This window comes from Lactuca serriola, chromosome 8 (assembly GCF_051521515.1).
Source record: "Lactuca serriola cultivar US96UC23 chromosome 8, Lser_US96UC23_V15, whole genome shotgun sequence".
Taxonomy (NCBI): domain Eukaryota; kingdom Viridiplantae; phylum Streptophyta; class Magnoliopsida; order Asterales; family Asteraceae; genus Lactuca; species Lactuca serriola.
The window spans coordinates 2,752,223-2,770,841 of NC_136415.1; the positions used below are offsets into that span (position 1 = coordinate 2,752,223).

At 36.3% G+C, this 18,619-nt stretch overlaps 1 protein-coding gene and 1 long non-coding RNA gene across 2 annotated transcripts; both read left to right on the forward strand.

Moving 5' to 3' along the window:
• Positions 1-335: 335 nt before the first annotated feature.
• LOC145071036 (putative inactive receptor kinase RLK902) lies at positions 336-3,450 on the forward strand. The gene is made up of 2 exons (XM_079017978.1): positions 336-1,980; positions 2,596-3,450. The coding sequence occupies exons 1-2, from the start codon at positions 612-614 to the stop codon at positions 3,219-3,221; spliced, it is 1,995 nt and encodes a 664-aa protein (XP_078874104.1). The 5' UTR covers positions 336-611; the 3' UTR covers positions 3,222-3,450.
• A 1,690-nt stretch (positions 3,451-5,140) lies between these two features.
• Positions 5,141-6,299, forward strand: LOC145069444 (uncharacterized). Its single transcript, XR_013689497.1, has 3 exons — positions 5,141-5,460; positions 5,570-5,647; positions 5,886-6,299. It is a non-coding gene; the product is annotated as an uncharacterized LOC145069444 (long non-coding RNA).
• The last annotated feature ends 12,320 nt before the right edge of the window (positions 6,300-18,619 follow it).

Genomic DNA, 18,619 nt, shown 5'->3' on the forward strand with positions numbered 1-18,619 from the left:
TATAACATTTTAGATGGATGATGACAAGTTAGTTTGTTTATTATATAAATTATAAAAAATGTTAAACATTTTCGATATGAATTAATTAAATTCAAAGTTACTAGAATGATAAAAAAAACAAATTAAGTCGTCACATTTGTTTTTTTGAACAGCGGAATCACATGAGATGAGATGCTCAGAATTGAAAGATTTTTGAAATTGAGATTTTATACAACATGGCTAAAAAAAATAATGGCTCAAAAAACATCCCTATCCATTAATTTTAAGTGAGTTGTGCAGGACAGGAGGGACAATCTTGTAATTCACTCAAAAGAATGAGATGAGCCTCCTCGAGATGAGACTATATTTGACTGAGTGAGGAGTATTATACATACAGCGTAGGGTTTACAGCCTGTCTCTCTCACTCTCTCTCCCCCCCTTGTTCTGCTGCTGCAGCTGCTGCTTTCCGGTGAGCAAACGATGATGATGAAAGCAGAGTAAAAGTCTTCTTCCACCCAAGCCGCATGACGTCCAACAACACCTGTTTTTGAAGATTCACATATCCCATTCCAATTCACATCTACCATTATTACAATTTTGGGTTTGCATTTTCAAATTATTCGTGTGAAAATATGGGGATTCACTCCGCAACCACAATAATGTTGCTCCTTCTCTTCTACATTTTGGTCTTTCTGCCCGCCGGAATTATGACAGATCTGGCTTCCGACCGAGCTGCTCTCCTTTCTCTCCGCTCCGCCGTCGGCGGCCGTACCCTCTTCTGGACAACCACCCAACAAACCCCATGTAATTGGCCCGGCGTACAATGTGATAACACCACTAACCGCGTCACCGCCCTCCACCTCCCTGGTGTCTCACTCTCCGGCCGAATCCCGCTCGGCATTTTCGGAAACTTAACTAAACTTAAAACCCTCAGTCTCCGCTTTAATGCGCTCTCCGGCCCCCTCCCCTCCGATCTCTCTTCCTGTCTCGATTTACGCAACCTCTATCTCCAGGGTAATCGCTTTTCCGGCCTCTTCCCGGAGAATCTTTTTAGTAGTTTACGCGACCTTGTCAGGTTAAACCTTGCTGGAAACAATTTCTCCGGTGAGATTTCAAGTGGTTTCAATAATTTCACGCGGTTGAGAACGCTATATCTCGAGAACAACCAGTTTTCCGGTTCTTTACCGGACCTCAATATCCCCAATTTGGAGCAGTTTAATGTCTCATTCAACAACCTAAATGGCTCTGTTCCTAAATCTCTCCAATCAAAACCCAAGGAATCGTTTATCGGAAATTCCTTCTGTGGTTCTCCCCTCGACGAAATTTGCCCTACCAAGGAAAATGTTCCTCCGGCGGTTTCTGTAGATCTGGACAGAAACAGGAAGAAGAAGAACGGCTTGTCCGGAGGCGCGATTGCCGGTATAGTAATTGGATCTGTTTTGGGACTCGTCGTTCTCCTCCTACTACTGTTTATCCTTTGTCGAAAGAGAACCACTAAGAAAACAAGCTCAGTCGACATTGGTGCTTCCAAGTTAACAGATGCAGAGGTTTTAGGGGAGAAACCATTGACAGGTTCCGGAACCGGTAGCAATGGATTCTCCGTTGCTGCAGCAGCTGCGGCGGCAATGACTACATCTTCTACGGCGGGTGTAAACACCGGTGGAGGCGCAGATGGCAGTGGTAATAAGAAGCTGGTGTTCTTCAGGAACTCCTCTACCATATTCGATTTGGAGGATTTGCTACGAGCTTCTGCGGAGGTGCTTGGTAAAGGGACGTTTGGGACGGCGTACAAGGCGGTGTTGGAGGCAGGAATGATGGTAGCAGTGAAGAGACTGAAGGATGTTACAGTATCGGAGCCAGAATTCAGGGAAAAGATTGAATTCGTCGGTGCAATGAATCATGAGAATTTGGTTCCACTCAGAGCCTACTATTACAGCAAAGAAGAGAAGCTTCTCGTCTATGATTACATGCCGATGGGAAGCCTTTCTGCACTTCTCCATGGTTTGCTTTTTTCTCCTTCATCCTTTATCCTTCGGTTCATACCATTTGTAACCAACCATTAATACTCTGAAGATGACAAAATTGATGTCCAAAACTAAAAGTAACCAGAGACGGGACTTGTTAACTTGTGTCAATTTCGGTGACCATAAATGGTTTTTTTTTTTCTTACATCCTTTTCATCAATTTTGAAAGTATAATGGTGTATGGTAGCATATAATACAATGGTTAGAGATGCTATTAACTCATATTTCTGATCTAATTGTCTTCTTTGCTAGCTTGTTCATAGGATTGAGTTAGATTTTCATTTGGACAATTTAAGTTGCATTCTCCGATCACAAAAACTCTATACTTTGCAGGAACCGGTGATTTTGGACAAAAATATGTTTGTTTTTCTTTTTTTCCCATGTGTCGGAAATCATTTTATATCTGTTGCAAACTAGAATGTTCTTTTTGTATTTTCATAGGCAGGCAGGCAGAAAGGTGAAATTTGCAACGAAAAGCCAAACACAACGTACCAAAAGTCGTCCATGAGAAATTTTAGATGTTATCTAGTAGTTTGTAGTTGGAAAAAGTTGTAATTAATTTGAATTAAAAAAGTGTGAGATGTGGTTTCAGGAAACAAAGGAGGTGGGAGGACGCCACTGAACTGGGAAATCCGGTCAGGCATTGCTCTGGGGGCTGCCCGGGGCATCGAGTATTTACACAGTCACGGGCAGGACATCTCCCATGGGAACATCAAATCATCAAACGTGATCCTGACCAAATCATTGGAGGCACGGATATCAGATTTTGGTCTAGCCAATCTAGTGGGCGGCCTGCCTTCAACCCCTAACCGTGTGGCTGGCTATCGTGCACCGGAGGTGACAGACCCACGCAGAGTCTCCCAAAAAGCGGATGTCTACAGTTTCGGGGTGCTGCTGTTGGAGCTTCTAACCGGAAAGGCTCCGACCCATGCACTTTTAAACGAAGAAGGAGTTGACCTCCCGAGATGGGTCCAGTCGACGGTCAAAGAAGAGTGGACCTCTGAGGTGTTTGACCTTGAGCTGCTCAGGTACCAGAACGTGGAGGAGGACATGGTGCAGCTGTTGCAAGTCGCCATCGATTGTGCCGCCCAGTACCCGGACAACCGCCCAACCATGGCAGAGGTCACCTCCCGGATCCAGGAGGTGCGCCGGGCAAGCCTCATCAGAGGAGGGGAGGTTCAGGATGTGGATCCGGATCGGGTCCATGAGTCTGATTGAGTTCAGTTGAGTTTAGTTGAAAGACAGGGAGTGTGGTTGAATTAATGAGTTGGTTGGGGATTTGGGATATGAGTGGTGGTGTTGTAATTATGATTGCTTTAGCTTTTTGCTTTTTTTCTTTTATTTTCTTTGAGAAGGAACTTTCATGTGTTTGAAGATAATGATGTTTTACCTGCCTTTTCAGTTTTCGCCAATGCAATTACAGCACCACTTTCGTTTCCTTATTAAATTTTTTATGCACCGCAATAGTCGTTGGCTCAATAATACTACTATTATATTTCTTTTTTTTCTAGTACCAAGATTGATTTGGTCACGTGGTCATCTCTTGGCTTTCAAATTGAATGTCGTTTTTGGCCCAATATAATGTATGCATGTTAAGTATTTGAAACAATTTACTTGGGATACAATACAAATACACCGATATTTATATTGATAAAAAGATGTAAGGGATTATTGAGGTGGTGTAGCAGATGAGTCATAATGTCTACAACCGTTTACTTATTGTGTGTTGTTTGCTTGGCCTTTCAGCTGAGCACAACCACAACCAATGTCATTACTTTTAGTTCCAGTTCCTAAAATATGGAACCCATGAGACCCTTGGTTTTAGTTTCAATTTTTTTGAACGATGGAATATTACATTTAGACGATAGTTTAATTTGAGTTTTGTAATTAACTAACCGATTTCAACTCAACACTCATATTAAGTTTGCAAAACAATTTAATAAACAATCACAGCTTTCCTTAGTTTATTTATACCAAATAGTAAAACATAATGGACATCCAACATGCATTATAATAGGGGATCCCACCTCCTCAACAACTTAGTCTGAAGTATCTACTTATGACAAAGAAAGGTTCTAAGACCTATCTAAATTTTCAATTTCATTTAAAATATATATAGTAAAAGAATTAGGAATTATCTTAGAAAAATAAATAAATGACCTACCTTAGTGTTTGTTTTTTAAGAAGTATCTTAAAACCCCATTTTAAAATAAGAAAAATAAATTATTAGAGGCAATTTATTATTTTAAATTTATAAGATTGATAACAAAAGGTTAACCACTTTTATTAGACACTCTAAAAATATTAATAAATAAATAAATTGATCTAATTAAAAGTAGAAGAAGCTCACTTACCAAAGACTTTAACTCTTTGTTCACCGCTTTATCAATGGATTAATAATCAATTAGTTTTTCATTAAACCGTACAATTCTTTTTAGTTATATTTCAATCGGTTTAATAAAAAAGTTAATTGGTAGGGGTGAGCATGGTGCGGTTTTAGTATAAAACCGCAGCCGCATCTGCAAATTGCGGCTTTTTATAGTCAAAAACCGAAAATTGCGGTTTTGATTCGGTTCGGTTTTGCGGTTATTTCGGTGCGGTTTCGGTTTTTAACCACAAAATGAGGTGGTTAAAAACAAAAATTTTACTCGAATTTCATTTATTTCTAGATTTTCATTGCAAATAAATCACAATTTTGATCCATTTTTATTCTTTCAAGTTGCATTTTATTATGTTATATTGAATTCATTTCATTAAAAAAATTAACAATATTTCTAACACTTAAATAACCACTATTTACACACCAAAAATTAAACAATAAAAATCATAAGATAAAACTGATAAGTTTCCACAATGTCTAAGTTCAACATACTAAATTCAAATCGTCGGAGTTTGCTTTTCACGTAATCATAGTGCCGGTCCAAGCCCAGGGTGAGCTGGGCCACGACCCATGGCAGCAATTTCTAGTGGGGCATCATTTTTTCAAAGCCTAGTATTGTATATTTGGGCCATATTAAGAAAACTAGTAGTCCAGTAAAGATCCATTCCCGTCTAAACGTCAAGGGCACCCGATTCTTGCTTCTTGGAGACCTAATTAGCGGCAACTACAGTCAATTTCGCATAGTGAGTGACGACTCTTCGATCGCCTAATAATTGAAGATGACGAACATGAGGTGTCCCTTCTGGAGAATCGAGATGGATGGTTATAATTTAAAATTAAGATTTAGTCCTCCATAGTTGCATCGATCGCCTACTGTCTCATCCGCTTCACTACTTCAGCGCTTCTCTTGCCCTCTCTCTCGATCATTTCTCTTATATTCTTCTTTCTTTCTTTCTAAATCTTATATTCTACTTCTTTCTTTGTATTGCTCTTAATTTGTTATTTTGTTGTGTTAAAGACTTAAAGTGAAGATTTAAAGGTGCAATACCGACATACCGGGTCCTAAATCCTAATCCAGTAAGCTTTTTCTAGTATTTCAAATTTCTTTATGTGCTGCGTTTTGAACTTCATAATCCCATATTCCCCTAATTCTTATTAGATGTGTTTTTATTGAATGCTATTTGAGTGAAATATGCCCTTTTGGAGTTCAAGCAGCCAACAACTAAGTGTTTTATTCCTTTTCTGGAGTTCCAACAACCCAGTAGTAAGTTTTTTGATTCCTAACTCTAGTATTCTGATTAGATGCCTTTTTAAATGAATGCTTATTGTTAGTTTTCTTCCGCAGATTGTTTTCTATGACTTGAAATAGTATGGTCTGAACTTTTGTGAAACCTTTCCAAAATTATGCAATTTTCTTTTAATTCACATCATTAGTATATTAATGTTTCTAATGAAGCAATGTAAGTAAACACACTTCCTATAAATTTATAAGTTTATTGTAGTGTGAAGAAATGGTTGAAGTAAACAAGGCAAGACAATTGGATCATGAATCTCTTTTGAAGAAACAAAAGAGAATAAAGAATGTTCTTTAGCAAAGAAGCACGAGAATGAACTCTTAAGGAAGGAAAATGTTGCTAACATGAAACATGAAGTTGATAACCAAAGAAGTCAAATAGTACCCCAAAGAATATGAGGACCAAATGTAGATAATTAGTCATATTTACTGCCTCTTTATATAATGTTCATATTTAATAATCTATGTACATGGATTTGATTTTAAATTCAGTAACTGAAGCTAATTTAGTTAAGACCCAAGACTGGATGGCAGATTCAATTTGAACCCATAACCAATGATGTCGTTCATTCTTCGTATTCGTGGGTCAGTGCTTATATTACCAATAAATTAGCAATCTTGAGTACTATATTTTGTTTTTTTATTGTTAACAATCATATAGTAATTAATGTAATTGCTTCAACAAATGTACAAATTGTTTAGGTGATTTTTGCTAACTTTTTACATGTATTGATCTGAGTTTTAGTTAATTGATGAAATTTACAGCACTTTTGTTTTATAAAATTTTGTAATGTGTGTTGTGTGTTGGGTGACACGAAGAAATCGGCATTATTATTAGACTCGCCCAGGGCAACGTGGACCAATGGACCGACCCTTTGTAATCAGCAAGACTGTTGTAGCATTGTAGGTTTTAAGTCGATCACTTTGCGTCTTTGGCCAATATACGATCAGTCGATCACTTTAGGTTTTCAGATCGTATGGTTGTCAATGAGGATTGTGGACAAAGGTCGCACCATTGCAGGAGGCTTGGGGCTTGGGCGGTGAATGCTATGACAAAACTAAAGGAAAGGACGAGTGAAAGATGAGTTGATTCAATTTTTTGGAGTCCTCCTTCGTCAAATGAAAGTTGCGCATTCCTTCAATTTCTCAGCTAATTTATTTTTATTAATTAAATATAATTATTATAAATATTTAAATAATATATTAAATTATGTGGTTATTTCGGTTAATTTGGTGCGGTTATTCAACATAAAACCGAACCACACCGCAATTTTTCGGTTTTTCAATATTAAAAACCGCATTATCGGTTTTTGTTTCAGTTTGGTTATTCGACTTCGGTTTATGCGGTTATTTCGGTTTTTTGGGTTTCGGTTCGGTTTCTGCTTACCCCTAGTGGTGCTTGATCGGTTTTAACCAGTTGGTCCAGTTTTTTTAAGGTACCCGACCCGACCCCTCATAGGTGTTGTTAATTTTTTATTGGCTTCATTTAATTTGGGAACTACGTGATTTTTTTGTTCTAGATTCGTCATGGTGAGTCTGGATGGCCGAATACGGATATAATGTCCACAGAATCTCTCATGATTACAATGAACAATATCCATGATGCAACAAGGATGAAGACAATCCTCTAACTTAATAATAAACCTATAACACTCCCAGTACCTTGGATATTGTTGAAAAATTAGTTTACTAATTTCCAAAAATGGGGTTTTTTCCCATTTTTAGCACGAATTTTGGACTCTAAATATAATTAAAACGGATTAATTATTATATATTTGTGTTCTCTTACGTGATACCTTTGTCTCGATATATCACACATCAAAAACAGATTAAAACTGAATATTAAATTACTTTTCAAAGTAAGGTAGTTGGAAAAGAATAATATATGGGTTAAGTGGGGTTTTAACTCATCCCATATTGGTGGGAGAATGAAAAGAAAATGGGCTTATAACTACAAAGCCTAGCTAACTTTGTAAGACTTATAGAACCAAGAGAAAACCTTGTAATCCTCGAGTAAACAATATAGGTGCAAAGCCACACAAAATGCCAAAGTAGAACAAGACACGAGTCGATACCCTAGACACCCTCTAGAGGAACAACTAAAAACTCACCAAGGACAACTATAGGATATCTCATCCCAAAAGGGACAACGAGTACAAATATTATTGCACCTATGTTATTTCAACAAGAGATTAGACACACATTTGGTTTGCAACATCAAAACAATAAAGAGTTGTACATTCTAATGGGACCATAATTGTGACATTCCTAAATTCACGGTCATTTTAAAAAAATTTATTTATGCTTATTTGAAAATCAGAGTATTCATTTTAAAAAATAATATTGCGGAATTTGTTCCTAGAAAACATGATAAATATAGCATTCACTCATCCATTCCTAAGGATTCTCCTAAGGAATAGGCACGAAGTTCATTGTTGCCTATGGAACAACTGCCAATATTATCTATTAGGCACGACAGCCAATATTATCATTTAGGCGCAACTGTCGGGATTATGACGTTCTCTATTAGGCGGAACTGTCGATATTATCATTTAGGCACAACTGCCAGAATTATGATGTTCTCTATTAGGCGCATCTGTCGATATTATCCTTTTGGCGTAGCTGCCAGGATGTTTAGAGTATATCATAGTTCAAAAACATCTACAGGTTGTGGCGTATTTGCCAATATTCATCTATATCATCTTTCATCCGTCATCATTCATCTACCCGTGTTCTACCCAACATATTCGTAGATATAAAATACATATACAATTTAAATCAATAAAAACATGTATAAATCGTTCATCCAACATAGATATCAGGAACACAAATAATATGCACACATAGCACGTAATTTATATTAAATACTTCATATTTATGTGTAAGATGAAAGTAACCATGCACTCATTTGTTTTAGTGGTGATTCCAACTTGGATAGCGCTTCGCTTCTTAACAATATAATTTCCTTTGACGAAACCTAGTATTATTACCACTAGATTTTAGTCTAATATTTATCGTGACTATTTACGAGCGTTATTATTTTATAAGTGTTAAACAATAATTTTTAACTACTATGTACAGACAGGAATCAAACATTAAACACCGAAGGGCATGACCATTTTGGCATTATAGCACTTCTAAAATCCAACAACCCTATGTAGCCCTTCAAACCAGATTCCATGTACCGCGAGTAGTTAAAAGATATTCCCTGAAATCCAACAACCCTATATGGGTGGCTCATTAGGGCTTCTCTCTAGACGTGATAGGGTGATGAGGGAGGCGGGGTAAAGGAGTTAAAGTCCTTTAAATAGGGTGCAAACCCGAATAATTAGGGTTTTCTTTAAACAACTTCAACTTGTCGAGTCCAACTCTCCAACTCGACGAGTAGGCTTTATAACTCGCGCGTCCATATCAACTCCTACACGACGAGTTGGGCCAACCAACTCGTCGAGTAACCCCTTCAACTTGCACAAAATCCCCAAATCCTACATCCAGGAATTGGGGTGTTACAATTCTCCCCCACTTAAATTGTGTTTTGCCCTCGAAATCGCTCTTTATTAACACATTGGTCGAAACAAACACCCGAGAAGTACCACCGAAAAATATTATATATGATGGGTTTTGAGCACTACATCAATCCTATGGTGAACATGCAAACCCTAAAGCTTTGGATCTAGTTTGTCTAATGAACATGCAATAATCATCCAAAGCTTATGAACCCTAGATCTAGCATATAGAAATAAATATTATCATAATAAAAGGGTTTAGATCTTACCTTGATTGTTATATAGCAATAACAATCTCAATTCCTCTTGATCTTGACCTTTGAAAGCTTAGCGCCTCAAATGTTACACCTCTAGTAGAGTCACAAACACCATGAGCAACAAGATGAACAAGGAGAGAGGGAGGAGGCACCAAAAACGTCCTAGGGTTTCTCTTAGAAGGTTAGGGACGTTTTTGGCTTGCCAAGGGTTCCTTTTATACTTAGGCTATTAGGGTTTTCAACCAGGAAACCCTAATCTGACTGCTTAGGCCCTAAGCAGCCCATTGACTCCCTCCTTAGAAGCTTGGACGAATTCTAATGGGTTTCCCCATATATTTTGTCCACTCCAACTTCTATGGAGTCCACTAGCCCAATATTCAACTATCACACAATTGACAGTTCTAGTCCCCTTTATTTAATTAATGTTTTTTAGCCACAAAATTAATTCTTGTTAATTCTTGACTAATATTAATTAAACAATATGATTTCTCTTTTAATATGTTATTCATATAATATATTAATAAATCATAATTAATCCTCTTTCTCCTTAATTCATCTTATCAGTTGCTATGGTGAAGGCAACCCAAAAGGACCATGCTCACAATCGGGTCAAGTACACACCAAAATAGTTATGGGCTTAGACACCTAATCCAATAGTTTCCCACTTGGATAAGTCTAATAACTATATTGCGTATGACTTCGGAACCTGATCAGCAATCGTAGCTTTCAAAATCCGTTGTCGAACTTTGATCTTATCAGAAACGTGTCCTTTAGATAAGGGATCATATATTCCTCCATTCTAGATATTGTATAGACATGAGACATGGATTATAATCATTCTCTCAGTCTATGTATTGTTTCCCGATTTCCGATTTATGACGACTGACAACAGACTACAATTGAACACATCAACTTAGTCCGGGCTTGGCCAAGTGCTTAGGGTGTCATCACTAAATCATCGAGGGGTCCACATATATCGCTTTTATCCCACTTTGGGTAAAAGAAATGGATAAACTTAAACTCAATGCTCGCTTGTACCTACTCATCAAATCACACACAACAATATATTTTATAACACCAAGTTACTGGTGCGTTTACATATTATCAACGTGCAACCAACTTGCAGAATACAACTCACACGTCTCGGTTTCAAGAATATAAGATATTATCTTCTCACCAATCACTCATGATAAAATCCATGAATTGATCCAAGTGAGCGCGAGTTTAATCCAATACTCTAATCTTATAAGAGCACTCATGAACCTTGCAGCAAACTTTTGCTATGTCTAAAACACTTTAGACAATCTACAGTCAGATTCATGACAATCGTCTTTCATACCTACTTCCAAAGTATGATCGACTGTGGATGGTTTGAATAATCTTATTATTCAGGAAGTCAAAACATGAAAAGTGAAACACAATAATAATCGAATCCAATATTGCCCCAAACTTTTGAGTATAAATAAAACTCATTTTATCTAGTCACCATATTGATTACACATTATTCATTGTATAATGTTTCGGGTAATCAACTTATTACTTGAATTATAACAACAGTCGTCCCATGCTCCAAGCATGCACACTATGTTTACCTATGGTCCATACTTTGTGAAATAGATCATTTGAACACATTTCCAATGATACTCATTTCGCAACTCTTAATCCTTATTGTTAGTGTAAGAATACAAAATTCTCGCCACTACTAGAATATGTTAGATTCGAACATTTTATGCAACGATCCTTTTGTAATATTACTGCACAAAAGTCATCAAGACTTCTCCAATGAAATTATAAAGTTCTCTATTGGCGATTGTTACAAGACAATTCCATAGATGTGAAGTCTCACATTCAAAGTACATTTCTTTGAACATCCTTCTTGCATAAAAGTTTCTAATCTAGATATAGATTCTCGATATCCAACTCCCAATATGGAAACATTTCCATATTTGCCATACGACAACTCATTATTTATAAAATCATATCTAATCATAACAATGCCATTATGGTCCATTCGTTACTATACTTCCAACTGCCCACAAGCGACCAATACTTATCGAACCTTAGATTGTCGTTGACAGTTATTTAATTATTTTAGTCAAACCGGTTCTAGTCCCTTTTCCCTCTTAATGCCGTAGGCATTTGGAAAATTTTAGAACGGTCGAATATTACAGCATATGCAATCGATCTTATACCCGAAGCATATGGGACACGATTCATAATGAAAAAATATGATACTTTACCAGTTTCTTGCTATAATATTGTCATATATAGAATGCCCCCATGTCAAACCTTTTCAACATAACATTAATATGTCTTTTGACTAAATTCAATTAAAATTTCTTGATCTAAGCCTTTAGATTTGAAATGAAGTATAATATTATCTCCCTTAATTATAGCAAAACAACTTTTTCAACCCCTGCAACTTTGCAAAGTGAAACTTTTGTTTTCTATAATTAATATTGCTAACATGGAACACTTAAAATAATAATCATACTCCCAATAACATGATAATTATATCCATACCAATATAACATTTATGCTGCCACTAGCTTTGACACGTATTCAGAAAACATTTGGAGTTCTAGAAAGCAATACTTATTGACTTCCAAAGCTCATATTTCTAATATGATATGCTTCGATAACCCTTTATCCAAGCTTCTCAAACTCATAAACCTTTCCTTAGATAGCTCATATATGTGTCTAAACAATTTCAGCACTTACAACAATAAGTCTTAAATGTTTAAACTAATTGTCAAATCTCACAATTCGAACTATGAAGACGGATGACGTAATCATAATCGAATTTGAGAAGGCAATTTACACAATCGCTATCTTCTTAAAATCTCTCTTAGTGGAAGCGTTTCCTCGCAATCATTTTAATGAATGAGAGAAACCTTATGACACTTAGATTTTATGGTGTATGTGTTGTTATCCATGTGAATTTGTCATAACCATAATCATAAGATAATGTTTGTGACAAATCCAAACTCTTATGGACATAACCTGTTCATTCTTAATTTCTTGCCATCAAGGGTCCCACCATTGCTTCCAAGTTATTTTGCGGCTCACTTATACTAGTCAATGTACTTTCATTGAACAAGGTGTTTGCCCTTATGCAGTCAATTGAGAACTCGTAGAACTCATATGCATAAGTAAGTTTATTGGAATGACATAGAAATAAAATTTTGTCAACACGATAGGTTACAAACCTCAAGTCGTGCGCTAGTGTCTAATAGGTTTACTCTTGATTAGTTCTTGAACCCTTTTTCAAGATCATTTAGACTCCAATTGACCTCTTGACATATAAGATTCTCTTGTCAATAAACATTTCTTGACAAACAAATATTCAAGAGTTAGTGCGGATTCTTATCAAGACAAACCACTACACACAATTGGTCTTAGTTGGTCTTTGTCTTATCAAGACATCACAACTTACCAATTTCAAACTTGCAAGAGTAACAAAAACAGTTTTCTACTTCACATTTGATGAGTGTGTTCAAACTTCTTAAGATGTGTCACTCAAGTCACAATCTTGGAGTATGACTCTAAGACTTGATTTTGGAACGAAGTATGATCCACCTTTTGATTTAACCATTTCAACAATTTCTGATTCCTCTTCTTAGCCATACTAGTGCACTAAGATTTACTTAGAGGATCAATTGTGATATGGTTTCACAATCAATGAGACAATCATAAAACATGATACAAAAGTACTCTCCTTTCTTTCCATATTGTAGAAACTTTTATCTTTCTGCCTAATTGATTCTTCTTATTTGTTTTTCCATTCATTGAAACTTTTCAATGATTCAAAATTATACTTAATCTTGTAAGCATAACCACATTTACTAGACTTTTAGTAAATCATGACGAATAATCTTATTGTTCTTTGTGGTGGACTTGACCAGTGCACAACATTGTGTACCAATTCTCCTAGTCCTTCACTTGACCTTTTGTCAAGGAATAAGTCTTAATTTTTTCAAATATGAAGGTTCTCATTCATCATACAATACAAGTTGTATGATTCCAAGTTTCTGTCCAATTGAAACTCGGGTGATAAGAATCTTTCTTTATTTGGTAAATTCTCGACATTGCCACAAATAACATAACTAAGAATCACATCCATTTCAACATTGCCAAAAAAATAGAAATGCACAAACATCAATTTTCATACATGTCATTGCAAGGAATTATAAATAAGACAAAAACCAAAATTTATTTTATTTATAAAAGTCGCGGAAAAACTTGTCCTTACAATGAAAATTCAAATGAAAACTATGCTATTTCATATTCCCAAACAATTTATCATAACTCTAAAAGTAGCAGCTCCAAAAGTCTGATCATTGAATCATGCGATCGAAATCCATTTCTTCGCGATCAGATTCAGCTCACTTGTTCCTTTAAGCTTCCTCTATCTTCTTCGATCCTACAAAACACCAAATGTAATCTTATCACATGATGTACTTAGAATCTCCAAATAGGAACTTAATAGAGTTAGATAGTGAATTTTACCTGAAGAAGAGTCATACATCTTGACTCTCCCATCTCTTAGATCTCTCAGGTAGTCATGACAACTTTGTAACCAATGCCCCCTCTTTTGGCAGTAGAAACAAATGGACTATTCTGGAATGGTACATAGAACTATCTATGACTCAACCTTTCTCTTGCGTAGAGAAAACTTTTTTGAACTTCCAATGTTGCCATTGCCCATAGAAGGTTGGGATATTGATTTACCAGACAAATTTGCTCGACCAGTGTGCCAAATCATTTATTATTCAACAACAATAAGCAAATAAGTCAAATTAATGAGGGTCACGTCGTGTTCCATCATATAGTACTCTCTAACGGGCATACCATATGAATCGGGAAGTGAGTGAAGAACCAAGTCAACACCCAACTTCTCCGAGACATCGACGCCCAACATTCCTAATTTGTCAATATGCAACTTTATATCCAAGACATGAGTGCATACCGACTTTCCATCTTCATTTCTTTTCACCAATAGGGCTTGAGTGACCTTGAACTTTTCAAGTCTTCGAACACGTGGGCCAGGGAGAATTGTTGGAGGAGGTGGAGAAAGTGAAGCATGATTTCCATTCCATAGTTGTCAGATTTTGACATCTACAAAACGAGAGAAATTCAAGTTAGTTGATTGATTCCTTAATAAAACACCCAAATGAGATATTAAGGCTAGGACCCAACACAATATTCTACAATTTGGAAGAGGGATACCGTAATCCAAATTGCATAACATTTGAAGGTAGCTAAATGACGATTTACCAATTTCCACCATGAAAAACGAAAATTGAAAATTAAGTTTTAAATGAATTGAAACTCCTATATATTTTGAGATTCATTGAACTTTTCAATGGCATGTTTAAATCTCGAGTGTGCCCTTCGTTTGTGACTGGGATGCCGATGATCGCAACCAAGTTATGGATAACCATGCAAATATACATGGTGCCCCTAATGTTACAGTCACCTAATCGACGTGTCAGTTAACCACACACACTCCATCGATCTATGACAAACATCGATTCAACCTTTGCCACATTTTCTTAGAGCCCAATTAGTGTGTCGGTTAACCACACACGCTCCACTAACATCTTAGCAAGGGTTCAAAGCGTAATTTCATGGAATAGCACCAACTCCAAATTTTTCCTAAAGTAACTAAGATTTGGGAATTTATAAACATTTAGTTACTTCGTATTTCATTATACTTATAATGGAAGGTTGTGTCTTATCCTACCCGTTCGGCTAACGACCATCCACTAGTCAAGAGTGCGGTGGGTAAGAGTGGATACCCAATGGCGGTCGTTTTACAGGCCGCTTCCTTAAACACCCTTTATAGACCAGCTTCGTGAATGAGACCTACTAACGGTAAGACTGACCTTTTACTCATACATATATAATATTAGACCTTTTAATTTTATATATAGTATAAGAGCGTATTTTACACTTTTAAAATACTAGTTGGTCTAACTGAATAAAATTATACTTTTAATTTAATTAAGTATAAACCATATCATTATGGATTTATTAACTCTCTTTTACTTATACATTTAATTAAATTAATAAAACCATAAGGGTCTAATTTGAACTTTTCAAAATACCAGGGTTTTAGAATTTAATATTTCAAAATTAATACCTTTTAATTTAAATTTTAAATTCCAAAACTTGAGGACAATTTTTGAAACTTTTCAAAACATTAGGGATTTATAATATAAATATTTCAAAATTAAATTTTTAATCAAAAATTTAAATTCCAAAACTTGAGGGCAAGTTTTGAAACTTTTCAAAACTATTTAGATCAAATTTCAAATAATTAAATTAATCAAATTATTGGTAATTATCTAAATTTGACCTAATTCAATTTCTTACAAGATAATTCAAATCAAAACTACAAATAATTAATATTTATCTTATAAGTCGAATTGTAGCCTCCATTGTCAAGTTTTTTGAGCCTTGGAAGGAAGTTTAGTGTTCATTTTGTGCATTATGAAGAAATTAGAAGACCTTAAAGTTTCTATCTTGGAGAAGGAAGTCTTGGATCCAAAATCACTCCATTTCTTGCAGTCACTTTAAGGTATCAAGTTCATACATTGACTTGTAGATGATTAGATCTCCTTATTTTGGGTTTTGTTGTGTTTTTGGCCTATTTTTGGGGATGATGATGGAGTGAAGTCATTTAAGGGGTTGTTCTTTCAGATATGAGTTGGTTTTGGTTCCCTTGAGCTTAAAGGTGCAAACTTTATGAGGATTTTGGTGTCATGCATGCATTAAGTCATTTATTAAGTCCATTCCAAGCATAACAGCTTCATTTAGACATGCATGGATGTAAATTTGGCAACTTTATGTGGTTTTCCATCTTAAGGAAGTCAGGTATATGTTTTGGAGTCATGTCCTTGTGGATTAAGTGTTTGATGTATTAAAAGGTCGGTTTCTAGTGAAATCGACGAGTTTATTGGATAAACTTGGCAAGTTGGCTCGGTTTTCCCTGATATTTTCAGATTGATAGAGGAAATCGACAAGTTTTTGGTCAACTCAGCGAGTTGACTTGGTTTCCCCCGATCTGTGCAGTTGATGGAGAAACTCGATGAGTTGAAGGACAACTTGGCGAGTTGGGTTAACTTGGATCGTTGAATTTGACTTTCGATTTATGTCTTTGAGCAAGTTTGTCCCATGGGGTACTAGATGGTAATCTGAATTGCAATAAGGAAAATTATGGGATTAGGATAAGACCCATACGGGGTTGTGACCAATTTAGGAAATTGAGCAATTAGTGGGACTTTGTGGATCTTTTGATTTTGTGCCTCAGTTTTGGTTCATGTTGGGTCAGGGGTAAAATGGTCATTTTACCCCAAGTAAGGATTATGGCTTATATCATGGAACCCAATTGCTAGTTGGGTGTATTGTTGGTATTGATAGCTCAGGAAGCCGACAAGACAGTAGCTAGGGATTTCTTTCGGGTAGCTTTTGCATTCGAGGTGAGTTTTCGTCATTGTACTTTTTGGTCGAAGGCACCAAGGTCGGCCCATTGGATTAGACATCCTGTTATGTGATAGTATGTTATTGTTCAGTAGTGACTTGCTAGATCGATATCCTGATTTATAGGATGATGCTATGAGTAGTGATCTGTAGATCTACACGCCTGCCTGTATATTGTTTATATGTTTATATGTTATATGTCGGCATGTTGTGTTGGGTTGAGGTTTTACTGCTCCATGCTATAGCCAACAAACCCAGGAGCATTCTAGATACGAGATGAGGACTGGGCGGTACGCCAGACTCGTACTGAGGGCTCGAGGGTATTCTATCCCGAGGATGACTGGACCCATTATGTATTGGCATTCCAACGCGAGGGTTGATTAGTCCTGGGGTATTCCAACCCGATAGTTGATTGGAACCGATATAATAGTATGGATTGTGGTAAGACTGGACTACTTTGTGTGTCAGTCAACAGGCTTGGGGTATTCCAACCCGATGGTTGAATGAACTCGACATGTTTGGTATTCCAACCCGATGACTGATTGGACCAAACTGCTTATGATATGAGGGTATTCCACCCCGAGGATGACTGGGCCCATCGTAGACATGCCTGGTATTCCAGCCCAAGGCTTATTGGGCCAGACATGAGTATTTCAGCATGCTGTTATTTGTATATGTTACATGTTTGGGTGTTGGTACTTTCGGGGAACTCACTAAGCTTCGTGCTTACAATCTTGGTTTGTGGTTTTAGGTATTTCAGTGGACCGTGGCAAGGTGAAGGCATGACCTTGCACATCCTTGCGTTTTGGACTTGTGATTTCTGGGAAACTCTGATAATGTGAATGTTTTGAAACTATGTTGAAAGAGATTATGATTTTTAAATAATATTTTGGGAACAACGTTTTTGTAAACACTTCTATAGAAAAAAGGTTGTTCTGAAAAGTTTAAATTTTATGGATTACACCTATATTTATAGTCGAGTTTTGGGGGTGTGCATCGCGCCTTTCCTATGTGCGACGTGCATTCTAGCACCGTGGCTCCAGAATAAGTTGCCACGTGTCCCCACCTTACTCAACCACGTCACTCGCAATCTGTTCGAATCCGGTGTTAGGTGCGCAGTGGCGCACACTTGACACGCTAGTAAATATTTTTTTTTTTCAAAAATCATTACTTCCTCGTGTGCTCTCTAATTTAGACCCTCTTTATATCTATGTTATGATCTCAAAGGGTACTACAAATTTCCTTTTGGTTGTTTTGACCGGTTTTAACTTTCATTTTCGAGCCTACCGGGGGTAAGAATTAATGATTTTATAAAAATCATAACTTAATCATATGGATCCCGTTTTCGACAAACTTTTTCCTAAGGTTTATATCTCGAGTACTACAAAACGCTTTTTTGCACTTTTATTCAAAACTCAACCAATCTAAGTACCGTTTTGACGTAATTAAATTTAACTATGCAACTGATTTTTATATTTTATAAAATTCATATCTCCTTCATATGAACTCGAAATTTTATGAAATTTATATTTTCGGGATCGGGAAGATTTGTACTTTCAAAATATATAATAAATATATATTGTAACATCCCAAAAATTTCTGCAAATTTAAACTTTTCAAAACAACCCATTTATTAACAAAAGTGTTCACAAAAACATTGTTTCTCAAAACATGATTTAAAATCAGAGTCTCCT